The 23,519-nt window shown below is 42.7% G+C and overlaps 1 protein-coding gene across 1 annotated transcript in view; it reads left to right on the top strand.

The window, feature by feature from the left end:
* Window positions 1-23,519, top strand: part of LOC136866323 (transforming growth factor-beta-induced protein ig-h3) — a 105,497-nt gene that overhangs the window by 13,000 nt on the left and 68,978 nt on the right. The window contains exon 2 of the mRNA XM_067143174.2: window positions 23,136-23,242. Coding sequence (XP_066999275.2) covers window positions 23,136-23,242 — 107 coding nt within the window. The remainder of the gene's footprint in view (window positions 1-23,135; window positions 23,243-23,519) is intronic.

The raw sequence follows: 23,519 nt of genomic DNA, 5'->3' as shown, positions 1-23,519 counted from the left end.
CAATTTTTCAGTTCTACCCCTACCCCCCTTTAAGTGAATTTCCGAAAACAAAAATTACGTATTTCTTTATTTAAAAAAAAAGCAAAGCAAAGCCATCTCTGTACAGGCCATGAAGGCCCTTGGAGTGGTGGAAGGTAAAGCCTTCCACTGTTCGTAATCTCGGCACTTGATAGGGTAGAGCGGTTAGCTCTAAGCTCCGCCGCCTTTGCCCCCAGGAATTAACCTGGTACTCATTTTTTATGTAGGCTGAGTGGACTTCAGGGTCATGTGCACCTCCAGAAGTGAAAATCTCGTTTCTTAAATTTTACGACTTCCTGACGGGGATTCGAACCCACGTCCTTCCGGGCGAACCGAGCACGCCTTTACCGCCTTGGCCTGGCAGCCCCTCTTTATTTTTAAAGGAGATTCCAAATATCAAACGTCATGTCTGTAACATCTTCAGTTTTTGAGATATCAGTATTCCATTGAAAATAATTCAACCCGATTTTCAGTCTTTTTAGTCCCCACCCAAGTGGTTTTTCCGAAAACAAAAATGACACGTTTCTTTATTTTAATAGAGATAAAAAAAATAGCATTTTTCACTTCTGCAACATGTTAAGTTTTTGAGATAAACTGTAGACATGCTCATTTTAAAATTTCACCCTCTTTAGTTTTATTTAAGTGGAGTTTCCAAAAACAAATCACCTATGTTTCTTTACTTTTACAGGAGATTCTAAATACCAGTTTTTACATCTGTAAACTTTTCAAGTTTTGAGATATAGATACACTCATTTTAAAAATTCACCCTCCTTTTTGCCCCCTGAGCTACGGAATATCCAAAAATTCTCCCTTAGTGAGCACGTACATTGTAATATAAATGTGTCCTCAAAATTTAGTTTTGTTATGTCCAGTAGTTTTGGCTCGGTGATGAGGAATCAGTCAGTCAGGACATGTTCTTTTATTTATTTATATATATATGTATGTATGTATGTATGTATGTATGTATGTATGTATGTATGTATGTATGTATGTATGTATGTATGTATGTATGTATGTAGATTGGGAAACATCTGAACGGAATTTCTTTAAACCCAGTACTGAAGTTCAAGGATAGCCGAGTTATGCACTAGAGACTAGACTATATTATTTGGTCGTTATTCAGTAGCGTGGCAATATTAAATGGGGAAAACAAATGTCAATTTCCGTTAATTTTAGCGGTATCGAAAAATTAAGCGTACATAGATTAATAAAAATGGTACTATTTTTCAATATTTTCTTCTTCACGTACTCTTACCCTACGAGGCATAATATAGGAGACTTTTTACGAGTATTACATTTTTAATAAACATACAAATACCCTCGATAATATTCTTCGGGCCTACCTAGAAAGGTACATAACAAATTCTTATTATAATTATTCTCTTTCGGCCACAATGACTGCAACTTGGTAGAGCCGCACGTGTGTACTTGTCCCAGTTTTATGGCTGGATGTCCTTCCCAACGCCAACTCTATATGGAGGATGTATTCACTATAGCGTGCTTCTGTGGTGGTTGGTAGTGTGCATATCGAGAGGATTGTGTTGGGTCAAACAGAAATAACTAGTCCGCGAGTCAGATAAATTATCCAGACGTGGTTAAAATCTCATACCCGACCGGGAACCGAACCTGGGTTCCTCTGAACCGAAGGCCTCGATGCTGACCATTCGGTCAAGGAACCGGACTACACAGCAGAAATTATAGAGAACCCCATCTTCAGTCTTTAACGTTTCTTACATTTTTACGCTTCAGGCTATAATAATGGAGATTTCACGAAAGAATTCGGGACATACTGGGCTCTAATCCCACTGAAGGTGAATTCTGTGGTTTTCCATTTTTCACACCCAGGAAAATGCTGGGACTGTACCGTAATTAAGGCTATCGTCGCTTCCTTCCCACTCCTAGCCCTCTCCTCTCCCATCGCCGCTATAACACATATTGTGTATGTGTCTGTGCGCTGTGAAACAAATTGAAAGAAAAAGAAAAAAATTTATTGCGAAATCCATCGACGAGGAGCATCGCTGACGTACAGATATTGTTCAGTGATTGTAACGAATTCACTCGTCATGGTGGCGATTCCTTTTATAAGCAGCAAAAGCCCGCCTGATGGCCGTGGTCGCTAAGGCTTAAAGTCTATACGGTCTGACGACGCCGTGGTTAGCCGATAAGAGTTCCGTTCGTGGGCGCGAGGGTAAAATTCACCATCGGAATATCGGCCGGCAGGGTAGGAGTGGTGGTTGTATACAATATGTAATCACTTCATTGCGTGCTAAGAAAAAACCAATGGCACTACAGCCCTTGAAGGGCCTTAGCCTACCAAGCGACCACTGCTCAGCCCGAAGACCTGCAGATTACGAGGTGTCGTGTGGTCAGCACGACGAATCCTCTCGGCCGTTATTCTTGGCTTTCTAGACCGGGGCCGCAATCTCACTGTCAGATAGCTCCTGAATTCTAATTACGTAGGCCGAGTGTACCTCAAGCCAGCCCTCAGGTCCAGGTCAAAATCCCTGATCTGGCCGGGAATCGAACCCGGGGCCTCCGGGTAAGAGGCAGGCACGCTACCCCTACACCACGGGGCCGGTTTACGTGCCAAAAGCCTGGATTAAATTTAAAACCCCTCCGTAGTGTTCATATGGATTTCCACTCACCTTAACTCATTGTCATAATCATCTCACATCCAGACGCGCAGGTCGCCCATGGATGTTAGTAGGAAGACTAGCAACAGGCAAGCCGCATTTGTTCTCGGACATTCCATACATTAACAACCATACGATAATAAATAAATAAGCTGCAAAATCATGTGGTCATTAGCCCCTGTCACGATCATTCGAAGAATAAGGGGAAAAGGGAATTATAAATGGCATATGGGGAGGTTGAAATTGAAAGCATAGGCCTTGAATGCTCCAATATTTTCAACACTTTCGATGACTTTTCATTGGATTAATTGTATATCAACTTCTAAGATTGACATGTCAGGTTCACATAATTCTATGGATTAAATCACAGATTTAAAGCCGTGTATGTGTTTCAGTCCGCCTCTGTGGTGTAGTGGTTAGCGTGATTAGCTGCCACCCCCGGAGGCCCGGGTTCGATTCCCGGCTCTGCCACGAAATTTGAAAAGTGGTATGAGGGCTGGAACGGGGTCCACTCAGCCTCGGGAGGTCAACTGAGTAGAGGTGGGTTCGATTCCCACCTCAGCCATCCTGGAAGTGGTTTTCCGTGGTTTCCCACTTCTCCTCCAGGCGAATGCCGGGATGGTACCTAACATAAGGCCACGGCCGCTTCCTTCCCTATTCCTTGCCTATCCCCTTGCAAGGCCCCTGTTCAGCATAGCAGGTGAGGCCGCATGGGCGAGGTACTGGTCATTCTCCCCAGTTGTATCGCCGACCAAGAGTCTGAAGCTCCAGGACACTGCTCTTGAGGCGGTAGAGGTGGGATCCCTCGCTGTGTCCGAGGGAAAAAGCCGACCCTGGAGGGTAAACAGATGATGATGATGATGATGATGATGATGTATGTGTTTCAAACTTTGGGCTGTGAAGGCTGGGAGTAAGGAGGTGAGCGGGATGTTCGGAGATGACGTGAAATGAGTTAAGTAGACTAACGAGCTTGAGTGCAGTTCTCGAAAGTAGGAATAATAATAATAATGTTATTTGCTTTACGTCCCACTAACTACTTTTTAAGGTCTTCGGAGACGCCGAGGTGCCGAAATTTAGTCCCGCAGGAGTTCTTTAACGTGCCAGTAAATCTACCGACACGGGGCTGTCGTATTTGAGCACCTTCAAATACCACTGGACTGAGCCAGGATCGAACCTGCCAAGTTGGGGTTAGAAGGCCAGCGCCTTAACCGTCTGTCCAGCTCGAAAGTAGGAAAGATCATAATATGAAGATAAAGTTGGAATTCGCGAGCACTAATTGTGGCAATACTCGTTAATCGGAAGAGGATTTAGGGCTTGGAATAATGTACCAAGGGAGATGTTTAATAAATTTCCAACTTCTCTTAAATAATTTCAAAGAAGACTAGGTAAAAAAACTGATAGGGAATCTGCCTCCTGAGCGAAGTCCTAAATGCAAATCAGTGGTAACATTGACTTTGATAAGTAATGTGTAACAATGCATTTTTTTGTGGGACAGGGTCATAAATGATGCATATTTCCTCATTTTTAGGTCATAGAAAATCTGCCCCTTACTATTGAATTATATGATTCGAATTCTAAAGTGGGGCAGTATGAATGTGTTTGTTGTTTATTCTAATCATAAAATATTTGCTGTATTTTGTCCGAAACTTTTTTTAATTTCCAATCTCCTTCTGACATTTTTTGTTGTTCCGGCCTAGCGCTCACTAGTCTAGTCCCCCCTCCCCCCTTCAGTTGAGTCTATCTACAGTGAGAATCCCTAGGCCTGTTCTGCGAATTCCATGAAATAAAAATAGCAAATCATTCATCTGCAGCTGTCGAACTTCAGATACGAACAAAGAGGATTGTCCTTGATGACAAATAAAGGAATCACGAGCTAACATCTTCATGCTGGATTTCAGAGTGGTGATAGTCTGGGATTTGGAGGTCGGTTGAGTAAATGCGAGGATGTATCGGATTAACTTAACAACCACCTTGAAGATTCCACCGTTACTTTTGCAGACAAACTTCAAAAAATAGTATAGGAACTGGTAGAGATCAACTGATCACCTCAATCTAATGAATAGAAAAGATATATAACACAGTCTAAATTGTAAATTTTGTTAATTGTTGCTTCATGCAAGGTAATCGACTACCCTATCCAATAACATTGTACTCCTCTGCCTATGTGTGATTAATTGGTGCTAGGTTTGGGAAGGAAGAAGCGAGGCATGTCTGTTAGCTACTATCCCGTCCCAATCCTTACCCATTAGTCTTAAATTTGTAGCAGAGTCTGGAATCAAACTCAGGATGACCAGATGGGAACTATTAATCTAACCCCTAAACTATACCGGAGCAGTATCGAAATTTAAACAGTTGGGTTAGTTTAATGAAGTTGAAATATTTGACGTGACAGAAAAGTCTATTAAAGCAAGTAATATTAAGCAAAGTATTTAAGATTAGAATATTGATGTTTAGTTTCATCGTGTTTTCTCAATGATAAGGTTGTTTAATATGTTGTACCTTAACTGTTGAAAGTAGATTTAGAAATAGTTTACACAAAGTGAACTGTTGATGCTTGCAAAGCATTTGTTTTCATAAGTAATACATTCTTAATTCGATTAACCCATATATTCAAAAATATTCATACGACACCCGTGACCATACGTTTATTATTATTATTATTATTATTATTATTATTATTATTATTATTATTATTATTATTATTATTCATCGTTATGGCCAATAAGGATTGCGATATCTCAACTGTTTGTCTTCTTGCGGGCTCATCAGGTTTTCATCCTTTCGGAGTGTGCTTTCTTTCAGGCATCAGAATGGACTTGCTTCATTCGAGTTGCGACTTCTTCTTGATGAACCCAGTAGCGGAGACAAAGGGGGGCTTTGTGGAGAAAAAATTATTCCATTTTATCCGTCTGAAACTAGGAATATAGGAGTAATCTTTTTATAAAAGTACTTTGTACAAGCCCTGTTTTCTTATCAGCTAATTCTTTATTTTCGTTAATTATTAGCGGAAATACGCACAAAATGTCGCTCGTCGTGGCTAACTGACTTGCATAGCGCCACAGAAAGTAGTGGGGACTTTGCATATGCTGTGAGAAAGGGTAGCTGGGGTATAATATTTTGCCAAGATCATGGACACTGAGGTATGATTCACCGACTTGCCGCGCACATTCGTCCGTCTAGCAGTCTCTTTACTGTCTATTAGTTTCTTAGTGTATAGGCCTAGTCAAATACTAAATGATTTTAATTGCATAATCTATTGCATAATACTTCTATTTAATTTTAATAGATGGATATATTGTTCCTTTGGTGAAATTTTTATTGTATTGTGTATTATTGAATCGGAATCTCAAATTATTGCCACACTTAAGTTGGTACAACATTTAACTCTCTGTGGAAATTAGCTCAGAGGGCATAAATTATTCACACTATGGAGGTTTTTCTCAGTTTACATGCATACACCACGCCGTCTTCCTCCCCAGCCCCCCTCCCCCTCAAACGCTATATCCCATTAACCCATGTACTTTTTGTTGTCTGTACATTTTTGCCCCACCCCCACTTTTAATTCCCAATCGCCGCTACTGGATGAACCTGTCTAAGTTTGTGTTTGAGTGGTGCTTGGAGTTGAATGTCTGTTTCTGTGATTCCATGCTTTAAAAAATCCTTATCGAGCTCCACCAGCAAAGGAGGAATCATTTTGAGACTTCTGAAGTAAGATAAACGAACGTTTACAGATTACTTCAACTGGCAATCTGAAGCGGTGAGCGTAAAAAGTTATCCTTACTTTCAGAATTTCGCTTGATATCTTTTCGATGTGGGTATATATTTCTAAGTTGCTCCGAAGTCTGTGAACATCATCTTTGAGGTTGGGACTAATAAATTTTCGGATAATCCTCCTTTTCCTTAATCGCCAGTTTTTCAAGCAGGCTATGCGTTCGAAGTGTTAATCATTCTTCTGCATATAATGCTTCAGGTCTAATTACAGTTTGATAATGTATAATTTTTGCATATCGAGGGATATACTTGTCGTTATATATGTTTTGAGTGAGTCGTAAGGCTCTTTCAAACTTATTATTATTATTATTATTATTATTATTATTATTATTATTATTATTATTATTATTATTATTATTATTATTATTGAAGCCTCCGCGGTTCAGGCGGCCTCTCACCGCTGAGTTCCCTGGTTCAAATCCTGGTCATTCCATATGAGATTTGTGTTGGACAAAGCGGACGTGGGACAGGTTTTTCTCCGGGTACTCCGATTTTCCCTGTCATCTTTCATTCCAGCAACACTCTCTAATATCATTTCATCTACCAGTCATTAATCATTGCCCCAGAGGAGTGCGACAGGCTTTGGCAGCTGGCATAATTCCTATCCTCGCCGCTAGATGGGGGCTCCATTCATTCCATTCCTGACCCGGTCAAATGACTGGAAACAGGCTGTGGATTTTCATTATCATAATATAATAATATAATAATATATATAATATATTATTATTATTATTATTATTATTATTATTATTATTATTATTATTATTATTATTGCGCCTTGCGACTGAACATGCTGGAACGCAGTTTTGATAGGTCTACCTTATGTTAATTGCTTTAAATGTTCATCAGAGAGTTTCGCACAAACATTACATCACCGAGCTCGATAGCTGCAGTCGTTTCAGTGCGGCCAATATCCAGTATACGGAAGATAGTGAGTTCGAAACCCACTGTCGGCAGCCCTGACGATGGTTTTCCGTGGTTTCTTATTTTCACACCAGGCAAATTCTGGGGCAGTAGTTTATTAAGTCCACGGCCGTTTCCTTGCCACTACTAACCCTTACCTGTCCCATCGTTGCCATAAGACCTATCTGTGACGGTACGTAAAACAACTTGTACAAATTAAAAACAAAAAAATTACATCGCAATATGGTCTGGTTCTTTATCTGAATGGTCAGCGTACTGGCCTTAGGTTCAGAGGGCCAAGGTTCTATTCCCGGCCGGACCTAGGATTTTAATTGCGTATAGTTAATTCCTGTCGTTCGTGAACTAGATATTCGTGTTCATCTTAATACACTTCATCTCCATAAAATACAACACACTGCCACAGACACACGAATAGTGAATACATCGCTCCAAGTAGGTTTGGCGTCAGGAAGGCCATCAGACGTAAAACTAGACTAACATGCATTGAAAGCTATGGAGATGAAGTCACATGACGTCAGTTTGACTGCTAGTCATGGGATGAGCCTTTAGTCAGCGATACAGTCAAGGGTGTAAAGAATGAGTATTTTATAGATATGTTTAGAAACGAGTGATTTCTGAAATATCGAACTCTCGAATACCATAAGTTGTAACATTATTTGCTATAATTTAAGAGATACACTAAAAGTATGTAGAGTACGTTTAAGTAATTGTGTCTCTACAGAACCTCCAAATTCATAGCGCGAGAGAATTCTGTCTAACAATATGTACAACGCCGGGCATTTTCGATCGTGTTTGTAACACAATGACGTGACGAGTAAAGGGCTACAGCATTGCGAGGGATGGCCATTATCAGTACTTCAAGGTAATCAACAGAGTTCATTATTACAGGAAATTCAAAGTGTGAATTTCCGGACTCATGTTTTGTACAGGGAATCCTTGAAAAACGTTCCAGTATTTATAGAGGCAGCGCGCAACAAACGCAGGAAAAAAGGTCCTGTAAATATTGGTCGCAAGCCCAATATTTAGATTTTTGAGTTAACAAGTATGGTCTACATTTTCAGAGTTTCATGTTACAGTAGTATTTTCTTCTGAGTTTGTATTTTTTGTGAAGTTTGCTGTGACGTAATCGAATATATTTTTAAGGGGTTTAGGGTCAATAAACAAAAATATATATATTAAGGAATATTTTTTTCATTTAATAGTATTTATCGGGGGTCTAACACTCAGCATGACACTAGTTACGTTACAAAAATATGTGATTCCAGTTGAGGATTTAACTCGAAGCTAGTCGTGATTCATGGGTCGGTTTCGCCATCAAATGTGACCCCAGCGTTGTATTCCATGCCGACACCTCGATAACTCCGGCAAGAACGATCACCCCCAATCCAGATATCCTGAGTTTGCAACGGATTTCTTCACTTAATTGTACATCGCTTGACCCAAAGCGTAACTACGGCTCAGACACTTTAATCATAAATATAGCGAACGATGCATAGTTATGGTTCGAGCCATGCCATTGTACTGAACTAGGTAACCTGTTCGTCTTCGTTAAAAGTATCTGCGGAAGGGGAATGAACGATACCGCTTATGATGAACACATGTCGCTACCGGAAAAATGGTCTCTGCAACCGAAAGATAAACATAATTTCAAATCATTAGTGAGAAAAACTATACTGTTATACTGTAATAATGTTGTTTCTGGTGTAGTGGTTAGTGTAGTGAACAACACCTATCCAGTGCTCTCGGGTTTGATTCCCGCCTCAAACACGAACTGAAGACTGTATTGAGAAACTGGAACGGATCGCACATTACCGCAAAAGGACAACTGAAAGGAATTGGATTTGCATATTTTCAGTCATTTTCAATCAATCGGTTATCACTGATCTGCATTTGGGACTGTCTCCCAGGTGCCAGATCCCTCATCGGTTGTTTACAGTCTTTTCGAATCCCACTGTCGGCAGCCCTGAAGATGGTTTTCGCTGGTTTCCCATTTTCACACCCGGCAAATGCTGGGGCTGTGCCTTAATTAAGGCCACGGCCGCTTCATTCCAACTCCTAGGACTTTCCTATCCCATCGTCGCCATAAGACCCATCTGTGTCGGTGTGACGTAAAGCCACTAGCAAAAAAAAAAAAAAAGTATTTTCATACTGCCTCAGTCCGGTCGTACTTGAAGGTGCTCAAATACGTCCGCCTCGTGTCGGTAGATTTGCTGGCACTTAAAAGAACTCCCTCAGGACTAAATTCCGGCACCTCGGCGTCTCCAAAAACTGTAAGTAGTTAGTGGGACGTAAAGCAAATAAGATTATTATTAGTGTTTTCTTAAACGATTTCAGATAACTTGGAGATGTATCGGACATTTTCCTTTATACATTGTTCCATTCCCTAATTCGGAGAAGAAGAGCTGCTCGACTAAGTGGTATGTTCCGGGCTGTCAGCGGAGAGATGGCGTGGAATGACATTAGTAGACGAATAAGTTTGAATGGCGTTTATAAAAGTAGGAAAGATCACAATATGAAGATAAAGTTGGAATTCAAGAGGACAAACTGGGGCAAATATTCATTTATAGGAAGGGGAGTTAGGGATTGGAATAACTTACCAAGAGAGATGTTCAATAAATTTCCAATTTCTTTGAAATCATTTAGGAAAAGGCTAGGAAAACAACAAATAGGGAATCTGCCACCTGGGCGACTGCCCTAAATGCAGATCAGTATTGATTGATTGATTGATTGATTCCTATAAATCCTACTTTATTGGGCCCTTTACGAATCTGAATATAACCTAAAACCTTACGCTCCAATAAAGTAAGGAATGCTACCCCTATGTATCCTCTTGAATTCCAATGTTATCCTCGTTATGATCTTCCCTGTCTTTTAAAAGCTCAACGCAAGCTTATTCTCTGACAGCTCGGAACATCTCGCTTAGTCGAACCGCTGGTCTTCCCAGCTCGAAGTTCGCAACATTTTCGTAACAATACTATTTTGTCGGCTATCACCAAGAATAAATTATTTCATCATCATCAGTTTACCCTCCAGGGTCGGTTTTTCCCTCGGACTCAGCGAGGGATCCCACCTCTATCGCCTCAAGGGCAGTGTCCTGGAGCTTCAGACACTTGGTCGGGGGATACAACTGGGGGGATGACCAGTATCTCGCCCAGGTGGCCTCACCTGCTATGCTGAACAGGAGCCTTGTGGGGGATGGGAAGTTTGGAAGGGATAGACAAGGAAGAGGGAAGGAAGCGGCCGTGGCCTTGCCTGGAGGAGAAGTGGGAAACCACGGAAAACCACTTCCAGGATGGCTGAGGGAATCGAACCCCCCTCTACTCAGTTGACCTTCCTAGGCTGAGTGGACCCCGTTCCAGCCCTCGTACCACTTTTCAAATTTCGTGGCAGAGCCGGGAATCGAACACGGGCCTCTGGGGGTGGCAGCTAATCACACTAACCACTACACCACAGAGACGGACCTACTATTTCATACGGATATACAAATTTAGCAAAATGGCTGCTTTGGTTCTCATTACCCCGACTCCGGGCAACTGGAGCCTATGGGAAAATGGGAGCCATTGCTCAACAAAAATATTTGAATAAAACAAAAACGTGATAGGATTATTTGTTCTTGAAAGTTCCGACTTTCTAACGATCATTCAAACAAACACAGTGTGTTTTTATTTTCTAGGACCTGTTTTCGAAAGCACAGTAATTAGAGAAGAAATCGCTCACGTTTTCACGGTCAACGCAAGCAGCATGGGCTGGATTCCACGCCCCTTGCTCGTGATCCTTTGTTGTTCTGCGTTACCAATGTGAAAACACATTCTACACTTCTCTGATCTCTCAACTTTTGTTAGTATCACCATCCCTAAAAGATAATTCGACTGAATATTCAACGGATGATATGCCTCGGTCAAACACACGTCTCTTTCTTTTCGCCTGGAAGGCTTTTTTGCGGGTTTTTTTCTGTATTAACTGTTTTATTCCTGTCTGTTTGTTTACTTTTACTTTACATTTTAACAATATTCTCTGGAGGCGATGCTGTTAACACCTCAGAATACTGTTTTCTCGTACTGTTTCGCATGGCTCGAAGTTGAGAGGTGATACCAGCGACTGATTTTGGTAGATTCTCTCCGCTTGTTTGACAGAATTTGAAAATCAGGTTAAACTGTTCTGGCTATGAAGTCGATAACGCTGAGATATCGAGCTGGCCATCGTTTGCATAGGTGCTTGAGGTAGGGGGTGGTTCAGTCACACTGTTCATCATAACGCCAGCTTGTGCGATGAAGTCTCGTCTGTGAAGACCAATCCAGAGGGCAACACTCGGCAGCTTTGAAGCATGAAATCCCCTTTTCTATAGCTGTAATCTTGAATAGGTTTTATCTGAATAACCCAACAAGGTTATGGGATGCTATTCTTTCCAAGGTTATTGATTCTTAAACAACGTATTATTCCACGTTATAAACTTTCTTAAGAGGCTCAGAAAAGGAAGTCAAGAGGCGCATTCATCGATTACGAGTGAGGCGGCAAAGACAACATAACGATGTCATTTTTCTCTGCAACAAAAAAAAAAAAAAAAAAAAAAAAAAAGCCGCTAAAGAAGAGTGGCTCGAGTGATTGTCTAGAATTAGTAGAAAGGGGTTGTCTCTAGATGATTTTGCAAAGGCAGAAAAATATTTGCATCTTATGAAAATGCCTTCATTACTCCACCCATTATGGAAAAATATAGATATTTAGTCCCTGGGGGCCCATACTTATCGAGCAAATGTTTGTGCTTGGCAAATGAAAATAATGGGGGCACGAACTGGCCCTCGATGTTCAGACCACATGTGATAATTTCCTACGTTTCCACGACGACAATAATGCAGCCTGATTCTTTCCTTTAGGAGTCAGAATATTAATTGTTTTCGTGCACCTGAACAGGGGATATCGCAATTTCATCAACGTTTTAAATATGAGTGGCCTCAAAGTGAAAAATAGTGGTCACAAAGCCAAATTTGTGGGAAAATGTCTACTTTGTTTCTGTTGAAACTCTCAGTGCGATTAACGCTTGTAGCTTACAGTAGGGTTTCTCTTTAGAAAATGCTCCAGCCAGACAGGTCCAGGGAGTTGGTTTTCCTTGTCTAATGCATTCTTGTTAGCATCTCAGCAAACTGAAAAGCAGTTGTGTGAAACTGATTACAAGTTAGCCCGTAGAAACGTGTTGTTTATTGTAATTCATTGATCTGCTCATCGTCGTGTGTTATGCTTGGATCTACTAGATCTTATTTTAGTGAGACCTCGGACTTGCGGAGCTACACTTGCCAATTTTTTTTTTTTTATTTTTTTTTTTTTTTTTCATATTCCTGTACGGAATCTCCGATTGTTTTGACGCTTGATAGATGGAAATTCAGTTAATTCCTTACAGATTCCACAACTGCATTCTGCGCATCCATTGTCCATCCGCCTCTGGCCGTTTGCCATCTGAAAGTATCAGAACAAGTCATCTGAGCTTAGTGCATTCCACTACGTAGACATTCAGCCTTTTCTTTTGTTTAGATCATTGACAGACCAAACAATCATCTGGATATTACACAATGATTTTTTTGTACTTTACAATTCAATACGCACATTGACACAGGCTGGAATATTTAACAGACTTTAAGCAAATTTTACATATTAAGTATAGTGCACAATTTTCACATTATATTACATAAGGATCCATATAAAAACATTCAAATTTGTATACAAGTTTATTTTAAATAGTTCCTAATAATAGAACACTTTGTTTTATTTGGACGCCAGTAGTGTAATTATGCTGCATGGTAACTGTTGTTTGACGTGTTCAAGAGATTTAATCAATACAGTTTGCCGTTTGCTTTTGAATGTGCTTATTAGCACACATGATTTAGGTCCTGAATCGACTGGCCATTCATTACATGTATAGTATGGTGTGTCCACTACATCGATACGATAAAGGTGAATTCCATTCAACCTTTGCCTTCTTGCGAACGCAGCATTTTACACACTTGATTGATTCAGCGGAGTAATGAGAACCGGCTCCCATTACCTCGTAAAGTTAGCAAAGATTGTCCAATTTTCCAGTATTATTTTTGAACACGTAAACAAACATAATATCTATTAATTTTCTGCTATTCCTTAATCAGGTGGGGTCTAATGGTAATAAGTTGGTTCAGTTATATTCCCAATACTTACTAACTAGCTTAGCGAAACGTTCTCAGAAGTTATAACGGAGCGAGCAAATGCAAAACATCGCTGTCTCCTGCGGGACGGCACGTGCTTAGCCGCCGGATGAGATACGTTGTAGCTGGGGAAAGAATTGAACATAACCTACTTTACATTACATTACGTTGTAGCTCATTAAGGCGGTTTTTTTAAATTACTGATCGGTATCTGGATCGTGTTTAATAGCGCTGTAATTTTTACCGTACGTTTTTAGCAATACTTTTCGAGTATTTAGCGTGTCTTGATGCAAAAGCAAACTATCCGTGTATGCTGATTTCCGCTCTGCTTTACTGTTAAAAATTGCTTCACACGCTCAGTCACTTCACACAACAGCTGCACGCAGATAGGTTCGAACACACCATCTATTACCAATCGTGTCTACTGTTTCTTGTCCTGTCAATCGCACAGTCAAGGGGAGGGTGGCCACGGCTTTACCGTGGCTCTACGCCTCTGCATTCGGGAAACGGGACAGGGCTGGACCTCACGGATGGCCAAACAGTCGACTGTCCTGAGAATGGTTTTCCGTGGTTTTACATTCTCCTGCACTAAGGCGAAGGCCGGGACAGTTCCTAGTATAGGCCACGGCCGCCAACTCCCTCATCTTATCCGAGCACCTCCTTCACCGTAACAAATCTCCCGGCCTGAGAGACGGCGTCACCGTCTTAAGAGGCCCGCCTCCCCCTTCAGGGGAGGAATGAAAACCTTTTAGTAGTAGTATTGGGCACAGTCATCGTGGCCCCTCTATATAGTGGGTTACTCAGCACGTATTAGGGCCTACTCGGCAAGACAATAAGACAGCACAACTTAAAAACAGCGAGCACACTTTAACATTAATTTTCGTCGTACTAATTCCAATAACTCTGACGACAGCTATCCAACTCAACAATTAACACTGATTCTGGTGAAACACCCACCCACACTCGACACACTATCAGAACAATTCATTCGCGGCGGCCTGTATTTATATCCGTGGTGAAGAAGTACTTGAATCTTCACGGTACTGCTAGAGAAGGAATATTATCGTTTCAACTTCGATAAATCCCATGGGAAAACCAAGTTAAAGCACAGGCAACCTCGATCCTGGCTCAGTCCGGTGGTATTTGAAGATGCTCAGATACGTCAGCTTCGTGTTGGTAGATTTACAGTTCTGGCACATAAAAGAACTGCGGGACTAAATTCCGGCATCTCAGCGTCTCCGAAGACCGTAAAAGTAGTTACTGGGACGTAAAGTTTATTTATTTATTTATTTATTTACTTATTTATTTATTTATTTATTTATTTATTTATTTAGGCACAATCGAAGAGGCCACGGCATGTCCTCGACCGGCTGGGAGGTCTCCGGTCTGGATTAATCACGCCTTTCAGGAAATACCGAATTGAGCTTTCAGAGGGTTGACAGTCAGCCGTTGAGCACGTAACAGTATGGAAATGAAAATGAGCTAACTCACTTGGTAGACAATTCCTAGTATGCGATACGAACAGCCTTTATTCTACATACGGGCTGTACGGGAGAGTTTCACCACCTCTTCTAAGAGTACCTATTACCATTAGTTGATGTCGGGCCGTCTGGATACTTTATATATATATATATATATTGTTAGTGGTTTCACATCGCACCGACACAGATAGGTCTTATGGCGACCTTGGGATAGGAAAGGTCTTGGAGTTGTAATGAAGCGGCCGTGGCCTTAATTAAGGTAAAACTCCAGCATTTGCCTGGTGTGAAAATGGGAAACCACGGAAAAACATCTTCTGGGCTGCCGACAGTGGGATTCGAACCCACTATCTCCCGGCTGCAAGCTCACAGTCGCGCGCCTCTAAGCGCACAGCCAACTAGCCCGGTTGTCTGGCTTTCGGTTTAGTGAGTCCTGAATAACACACTTCTTCTTATCCTTCTTCTTCTTCTTGTTCTTATCTTTTGTTATACAGTCGGTCCTTGTGATGAATGGCGTGAAGATATCCCTTGTACGATTGGTTTAACTGTACTTTTGCGCTTTACGGTGCTGCCGGAAATTTGTCCCGCACGAGTTCTCTGACATGCTGGTAAATCTACCGATACGAGGTTTGACAAATTTTAGCCCCTTCAAATGCCTCTCTGGTATCGAGCCAGATACACAGCCCGGCATTATTATTATTATTATTATTATTATTATTATTATTATTATTATTATTATTATTATTATTACGTTTGCGAATATGAATTCTTCAGACGAATTCATTCGGAAAATTAGATAGTAACAGGACTTAAATTACATCTCCTCGCGGCCGTTTAAGCTGGGTGTTAAAAACATCTGGTCGTTCAATTAGTATGCAGCCCAACAGCTGTTGGACTCGCATTTCATTACCATTCACTGCTGTGACACTGGCAAAGGCCAACCAACTTACTGATTGTCATTACACCGGTTCTACAGTGGAGTTGCGTTGCAACGTTTCAGATAGGCAGACAAGATGGTGCTACTGCACACATCAATAACCCCAAATACGTAGAACAATACCGATAATACTATTGTTGGCATGGTATTATCTGGCTTCATTCGCGAGTAGATCTCTCTTTTTTAAAATTATGTTTAATGTTTCATTAATTCCAAATTTGCCTTACGAGACAAAGCTTACTGAATAAGTTATATGTCTTGGATTCTGAGAAGGTATATAGACTGATGCACAATAATATGTAGAAAAGAACACTAGAATTTACACCACATGTGAGGTGGTTTCTCAAGATGGTGATTGACCCTCTGAGGGCAGCCATAGAAAAGTTCTTATTACTGTGTTGGAAATCTTCGATGTTAGCGAACAGTGTTATGTGTTATAAGTGGTAACGTAATATAGGCCCGTATACCGGTCGACAGCCGGCCCTGGGGTCTAAGGGTAGCGAACCTGCCTCTTACCCGGAGGTCCCGAGTTCGATTCCCCGTCAAGACAGGGATTTTACCTGGATCTAAGAGTTGATTCGAGGTCCACTCAGCCTGCACATGAATATGGAGACGGTAAGACGGTCCAGTTCTATAAACCAAGAATAATGGCAGAGGGATTCATGGCGCTAACCGCGCGTCACCTGTACTCTGCAGACCTTCAGGATGAGAATCGGTCGCTTGGTAGCGTCAGTGCTGCACCATAGGATTTATTTCGTTTTTGCACACAGACCTTCTGTCCGATTACCACTATTTCTTCCATTTCATACTTTTCCTTATACTAAGGGGTTGTTGGTTCGTATACAGCATGGAGTGGAAATCTTGGAACAATTTCGTGGGCAGCTATAAGACAATTCTGAAAATAACCGCCATCCGTGGTTTCCATTTTTACAACAGGTAAATGCTGGGGCTGTTCCTTCCCATTCGCAGCCGTTTTCTATCCTATCGTCACCATGTCGGTGCGACGTAAAGCCAATTGTAAATAATAATAATAATAATAATAATAATAATAATAATAATAATAATAATAATAATAATAATAATAATAATCTATCCGCAGCTAGAATAACAGGATAAACTTATCTGAACTCGACCATGGAATATATATATATGTGTGTGTGTGTGTTTCATTTAAACACGGCATAATTACAGGGGTAACTTCCTTAAGTATGTATTTCTTTCTTTCTTTCTTTCTTTCTTAATCTGTTTACCCTCCAGGGTTGGTTTTTCCCTCGGACTCAACGAGGGATCCCACCTCTACCGCCTCAAGGACAGTGTCCTGGAGCTTCAGACTCTGAGTCGGGGGATACAACTGGGAAGGATGACTAGTACCTCGCCCAGGCGGCCTCACTTGCTATGCCGAACAGGGGCCTTGGTGGAGGATGGGAAGATTGGAAGGGATAGACAAGGAAGAGAGAAGGAAGCGACCGTGGCCTTAAGTTAGGTACCATCCCGGCATTTGCCTGGAGGAGAAGTGGGAAACCACGGAAAACCACTTCCAGGATGGCTGAGGTGGGAATCGAACCCACCTCTACTCAGTTGATTTCCCGAGGCTTAGTGGACCCCGTTCCAGCCCTCGTACCACGTTTCAAATTTCATGGCAGAGCCGGGAATCGAACTCGGGCCTCCAGGGCTGGCAGATAATCACACTAGCCACTACACCACAGAGGCGGCAACTTCCTTAAATATGTACTGTATTTATTGTTGCTAAAAAGACAATGCTTTACGGAGTCTGTTTAACACCCGCAAGTGGATTACGGTGGTTTACAAACAAATGCGATGGAGACAACGTGTACATTTGCCGGGGCTTCCTAATAGCCTATAAGCCACGGCCGCCAACCCCCTCACCTCCGAAAATCTCCTTCACCGAACAAGTCTCCCGGCCTGAGAGACGGCGTCTCCGTCTAAGAGGCCCGCCTCCCACTTCAGGGGAGGAATGAAAACATTTTCGTAGCAGTAGTAGTAATGTACAATCTGTACATTTCGTCGGTAGATGCAGAGTGAGTCTCGGCCCATAAGTGGCCACGGCTGATCCGTGCTCCAACAGCTCTGTACTCTGACCGGCCAACCGAACAGAGGAGGGGTTGCCACGGCTCTACCGTGGCTCTACGCCTCTGCATTCGGGAGACGGGACAGGGCTAGACCTCACGGCTGGCCGCAACCGTCGGTTGTCCTGAGAATGATTTCCCGTGGTTTTCCATTCTCCTGCACTAAGGCGAATGCCGGGACAGTTCCTAGGCCGCCAAACCCATCACCATCTCCGAACATCTCCTTCACCCGACAAATCTCCCGACCTGAAAGACGGCGTCACCGTCTAGGAGGCCCGCCTCCCCCCTCAGGAGAGGAAATAAAACATTTAGTAGTAGTAGTGGTGGTAGTGGTGGTGTACATTTGTACTCCTTGAGACGGGTTACAGCAGGGCATCTCAAACGTCCAAAAACTCACGCGTGCTAATCGAGGCGCAGAGGTTCTGTGCCCCGTGCATCTGTCCGGCTAGGTTTGGCTCGGACCAGCGTTTTTTCTCGGGGCGACTGGGCTAAGCTCGGCTTAACTCGTCTCGGATGTTGGAGCGCTGCAGGGCTAGATATTTTTTACAATTTGTTTTACGTCACACCGACACAGATAGGTCTTATGGTGACAATATGATGGGAAAGGCCTAGAAGTGGGAAAGAAGCGGCCGTGGCCTTAATTAAAATACAGCCACAGCATTTGTCTGGTGTGAAAATGGAAAACCACGGAAAAACATCTTCAGAACTGCCGACAGTGGGGTTCGAACCCACTATCTCCCGGATGCGAGCTCACAGCTGCGCGCCCCTAACCACACGGCCAACTCGCCCGGTACAGAGCAAATGAGGAAGGGGGAGACAGGGGGGAGCGAGAGAGACAAGCGTAGGGAAAGAGAGAGACGAGCTATTACTCAAAATCGAGGAGTGGGAGCATGCACTCTGATCAGCCTAGCGAAGTCGTCCTTTGCACTTTGTACCGCGCAATGCACCGGTGCATGCACCCTGAGAGGGCCTGGGTTAGAGGGGTGATCTCTATTGCTGATGTGCTGTGGGTAAGTGTTCATATGCTTAAGTTACTTAGTGGCTGCTGAAGTTGATTGTGTATGCGTGCAGTTAACTCATTCAGCTGTGTTGTTTCCCAGGCAATGTACAGGTTTTCCAGTGCCAAGTATGCGGACATGCATTTCGTGCTTGGATTGGCGGATAGAAATGCGGTGGAGGCACGTCGTTTCTACCAAGAACAATATCCAAATCGTCATTGCCCCGATAGAAAAACGCTTGAATCTGTCCAACGCCGCCTACGTGAACTCTGCAGCTTTGCACCTGACACCAGAAGACGGCCAGAATCTACTACCCCTGCCACTGTTCAAGCTGTTCTCGAGGCTCTACAACAGAATCCTCGCGTCAGCATATGGAATTTCGGTAGACAGATGCACCTTCATCATGTCAGTATCTGGCGGCTTTTGCGAAAATAGCAACTGTATCCGTATCACCTACAGCGGGTCCAAGCCTCTAGCATCGGCGGATTTTCCTCCACGACTAACGTTTTGCCAGTGGTTCTTCCACCTGTGCGTTCCACGGCCGCACTTTCCAGCGTTGGTATAATGGTCCGATGAGGCAACGTTCATAGGCGATAACATTCAAAACTTGTCCGTGAGCACCCTGGTCACTGACTAGGTAGAGGTGGACCAATTTCTTGGCCTCGCCGATCACCTGACCTTAATTCGTTGGGCTTGTTTGTGTGGGGTTAAGCGAAATCGTTGGTGTACGTGACGTCTGTAGAGGATGAAAAAACACTTCACGGCAGAATTTGAAGGGCCTTTCAAATCATACGTACAACACCGGCGTACCCCAGTGTGTGCGTAACTCCATGCGAAAAGGAGCAGAAGCCTGCGTTATGGCTGAAGGCGGACATTTTGAACACCACCTGTAAGATGATGTATGACATACGTCCGTAAAAAGCATGCAAACTAGCCCATAACACTTCAGGGTTTAGCCCACAACAGAGTCTGATATCTCAGAAAATACGCACTTCCGGACATATGTATATAGACTATACACTTTTTTCCTTCTCTATATGCGAGGAATCCAACCCTGCAATTATGCCGTGTTTTTCTTAAACATCCTGTATATACACAGGGTGGTTGGAAACAACGTGAACGGGGTATATGAACCTTGCAGGCTTGGCCATACTGATTACATAATTTGAAAAAAGAATTCGATATCTCGTATCGTTGTCATGTTACCAGCTGGTGAATTTAGCGAATCGGATCGCTTCCCGGGCGAATGCAAATAGGCTTTGCGAGCCGGTGTTGCTAAATCTGCAGGTAACTTAGACCGGCTTGAGAGCTATATCGAGAAATAAGTATCACAAACACACCGTGGGTTGCAGCCGGCGTCACCATAGCGTACTTACTGAAGCACCATCCTGTCATCCTGCAGGTCCGTGTTCAAATCTCTCCCATGGCGAAGACTTCTTCTTTGATTGGTGACCACAAGCCGGTCTTAAGGCCACACGCAGATTTAGCAACATCGCCGCTCTAAGGGCATTTGAATTCACCCGCAAAGCGATCTGATCCAATAACTTCAACAGCTGATAGTGGCGCGAGATATCGGAAGTTTTTTCAAATTATTTGGCAGTATGACCAACTCTTAAACGCTCATATACCCGGTTCGCATTGTTCCCGTCCACCTTTTACACAAGAGAGCGATGCCACCCGGTAACTCTTGTGGTAGTGAAGTGCGCCACCTCTTCTAGGATGGCTAACAACGAGATTTTAGCCTACTCAGTTATTCTCACGGGGTCAATTGCACCACCCCACTCCTACTCACGGTGAAGCTTGGAACTTGAACCAGAAATAATGAAGTAGAAGCACGTGATGTTTTGACTGCAATATTCCCATCCCCGGAATCGTGATTTAAGAAGGGAGTTACGAAGTAGTGACGGGATGGACGGTGGTGGTACCACCCGGCATAGATCAATACTCGGTGTGCACGGATAGCAGCTGGGCCGGGCGCTTTTTGTCATGCTCCTTTGACTTTGACCTCGAAGTATTATTTAGAGGCGCAGTGATCAAGAGATTAACACAGTAACTTACCTAGATTGGTACAGATTATGCTGGTCCTAGATTTAGTTAATAAATCAATGGCGTATGGGCTCCGGAGAGCTCTTTTCAGGCGCACCCCCATTGGAGGTGAGTTGCATGTACCATTTTAACCACATACTAGTCCTCCGGCCATTCTTAAATTTCTGGCAGTACCGGCAATCGAACCCGGGCCCCCTAGGACCGTTACGCTGCGGAGGCGGACATTTTTAATGTTGAAGACGGCGCATACACCGAGCCAGACGAATTAACCAGTTAAGATCATTTGATTTTTCGCAAAGGGAAGAGTGGTTTTTGACATATATAGGCCCTACGTCTTATGGCTGGGTGTCATCCGAAAATGTGTGTAATGTAACGTGACGAAATGTGTGACGGACGCGTAACCATAGCAACCGTGAAGGCAGCGATGATGTAAGGTATGGATGGACGAACAATGTTACCTAGCAACCGTGCAGGCTGCTGGCCATCTGAAATTAGCAGCCGTTGATGGATGGACATGGCCGGGAGACATATTTATGATCATTTAATTTTCGCAAAGGGAAAAGTGGTTTCTTTTATTTATTATTATTTCTTTCACCAAATAAATAGTCCCACTAAAACAACATTAACGTTTCTTCTTTTTCTTGCCGGACTGAGTGGCTCAGACGGTTGAGGCGCTGGCCTTCTGACCCCAACATGGCAGGTTCGATCCTGGCTCAGCCCGGTGGTATTTCGAGGTGCTCAAATACGTCAGCCTCGTGTCAGTAGATTTACTGGCACGTAAAAGAACTCCTGCGGGACAAAATTCCGGCACCTTGGCGTCTCCGAAACCCAAAAGAAGTAGTTAGTGGGACGTAAAGCCAATAACATTATCTTCTTCTTCTGTTTAGAACCACAGTTCTCGCGATTCTGGAAAATAGAGATCTGTAATTCCTTTCCATTGAAATAACTGCCATAATTTTAACGTACCGGTAGGATATTTTTTTCTCTAGCTCGTTGGTTAAAATAAGCACGCACCAGCACCATGGATAACGCCACGAATTCCTCTGAATCGGTTTCGGAATCGGGTATTCGATTGCCCAGGCATATGGAATCGATGCTTCGCGATTTCAGTCGCAACTCATCACTAGTGAGCGGTGCTTAATACGTGGTTATGGCTAGATTAATGTCATGTTAGTGTTTTAAGCTCCGTGGCGAGATTGCGAACTACTTTCAATAGCGAGTACCATGGCATTTAGTCAGACGATACTGCGCCGAGTAAACGTATACAAAAGTAGTTAAGAAAGAAAGAAAGAGAAAGAAAGAATTTACTAGGTAATGAATTGCCAACCGAGCGAGGTGGCCGTACAGTCAGGGGCGCGTAGCTGTGAGCTGGCATCCGGGAGATAGTGAGCTCGAACCCCACTGTCGGCAGCCCTGAAGATAGTTTTCCGTCGTTTCTTATTTTCACACCAGGCAAATGCTGCGGCTGTACCTTAATTAAGGCCACGGCCGCTTCCTTCCAAATCTTAAGTCTTCCCTATCCCATCGTCGCCATAAGACCTACTGTATCTGTGTCGGTGCGACATAAAGCCACTAGCAAAAAAAAAAAAAAAAAACCTTTACCGCAAATCAGATCGCCGATACAAATCTCCCTGGTCTGAGAAACCGCCTTGCCGTCTATGAGGCCCGTCATATCAAGTCCGGGTATGGAATGAAAATTTTAAACCCCCAAAACATACCCACATTGTAGGTCTCCTCGGGGTCCTTAACGTGTGGGTAGAACATACAAAAGTGACTTTTGAACATTACTACCTCATAGAAATTATCCGATAAATTAATCTCTACACGTTTTAATTTACTATTTCATTCGGTTTTTACCGCGAGTGATTATAATATTTCAGCTCTTTCTATGAAGAATAAGTTGACTTGTCAAGAATGATATCCATAGACCTACGTAACCCATAACTTCTATCCCAGTGGTTCTAATGCGAGAACGTAGACTATGTTTGATTACCAGTCCTCTATCCTGTTACTGTTTACCAGATCAGTATGTTAAGTGTTAAATTGTTTTGAGACCTAGTTATGTGTTGTTTACAGGATCAGCTCCCTGAAGGGCATAAACGATGGTCTTTCGTCCATGCACGGAGGGTTGTTCGACATATTCGATGACTACAGCACTGAGAACAAGGACGAAAATCCCTTTGGTAAGATAATACTTTATTTATTTGTAGTAACACAATAAGAGCCCACAATTTATTTAGAGAGAATCTGAAGTTCGAGTTATATTTATTTTGGCTATTTAGCGAATAATTAGAAAAATAAACAAATGGTGGTAATTTAGGTGCATATACGTAAGGTAAATCAAATGCATAGGTATTCATAACCTATACAGAGAACAAAACATTCATCACGGAAATATACTATCGTATTTTCGAATTGCAGACTCCAAATATGTCGACTGTCGGCTTCATTAGAATAACA

This window comes from Anabrus simplex, chromosome 3, assembly GCF_040414725.1.
Source record: "Anabrus simplex isolate iqAnaSimp1 chromosome 3, ASM4041472v1, whole genome shotgun sequence".
Lineage (NCBI taxonomy): Eukaryota > Metazoa > Arthropoda > Insecta > Orthoptera > Tettigoniidae > Anabrus > Anabrus simplex.
The sequence above is the reverse complement of the archived record's forward strand: the minus strand, read 5'-3'. Positions and strand labels throughout refer to the sequence as shown.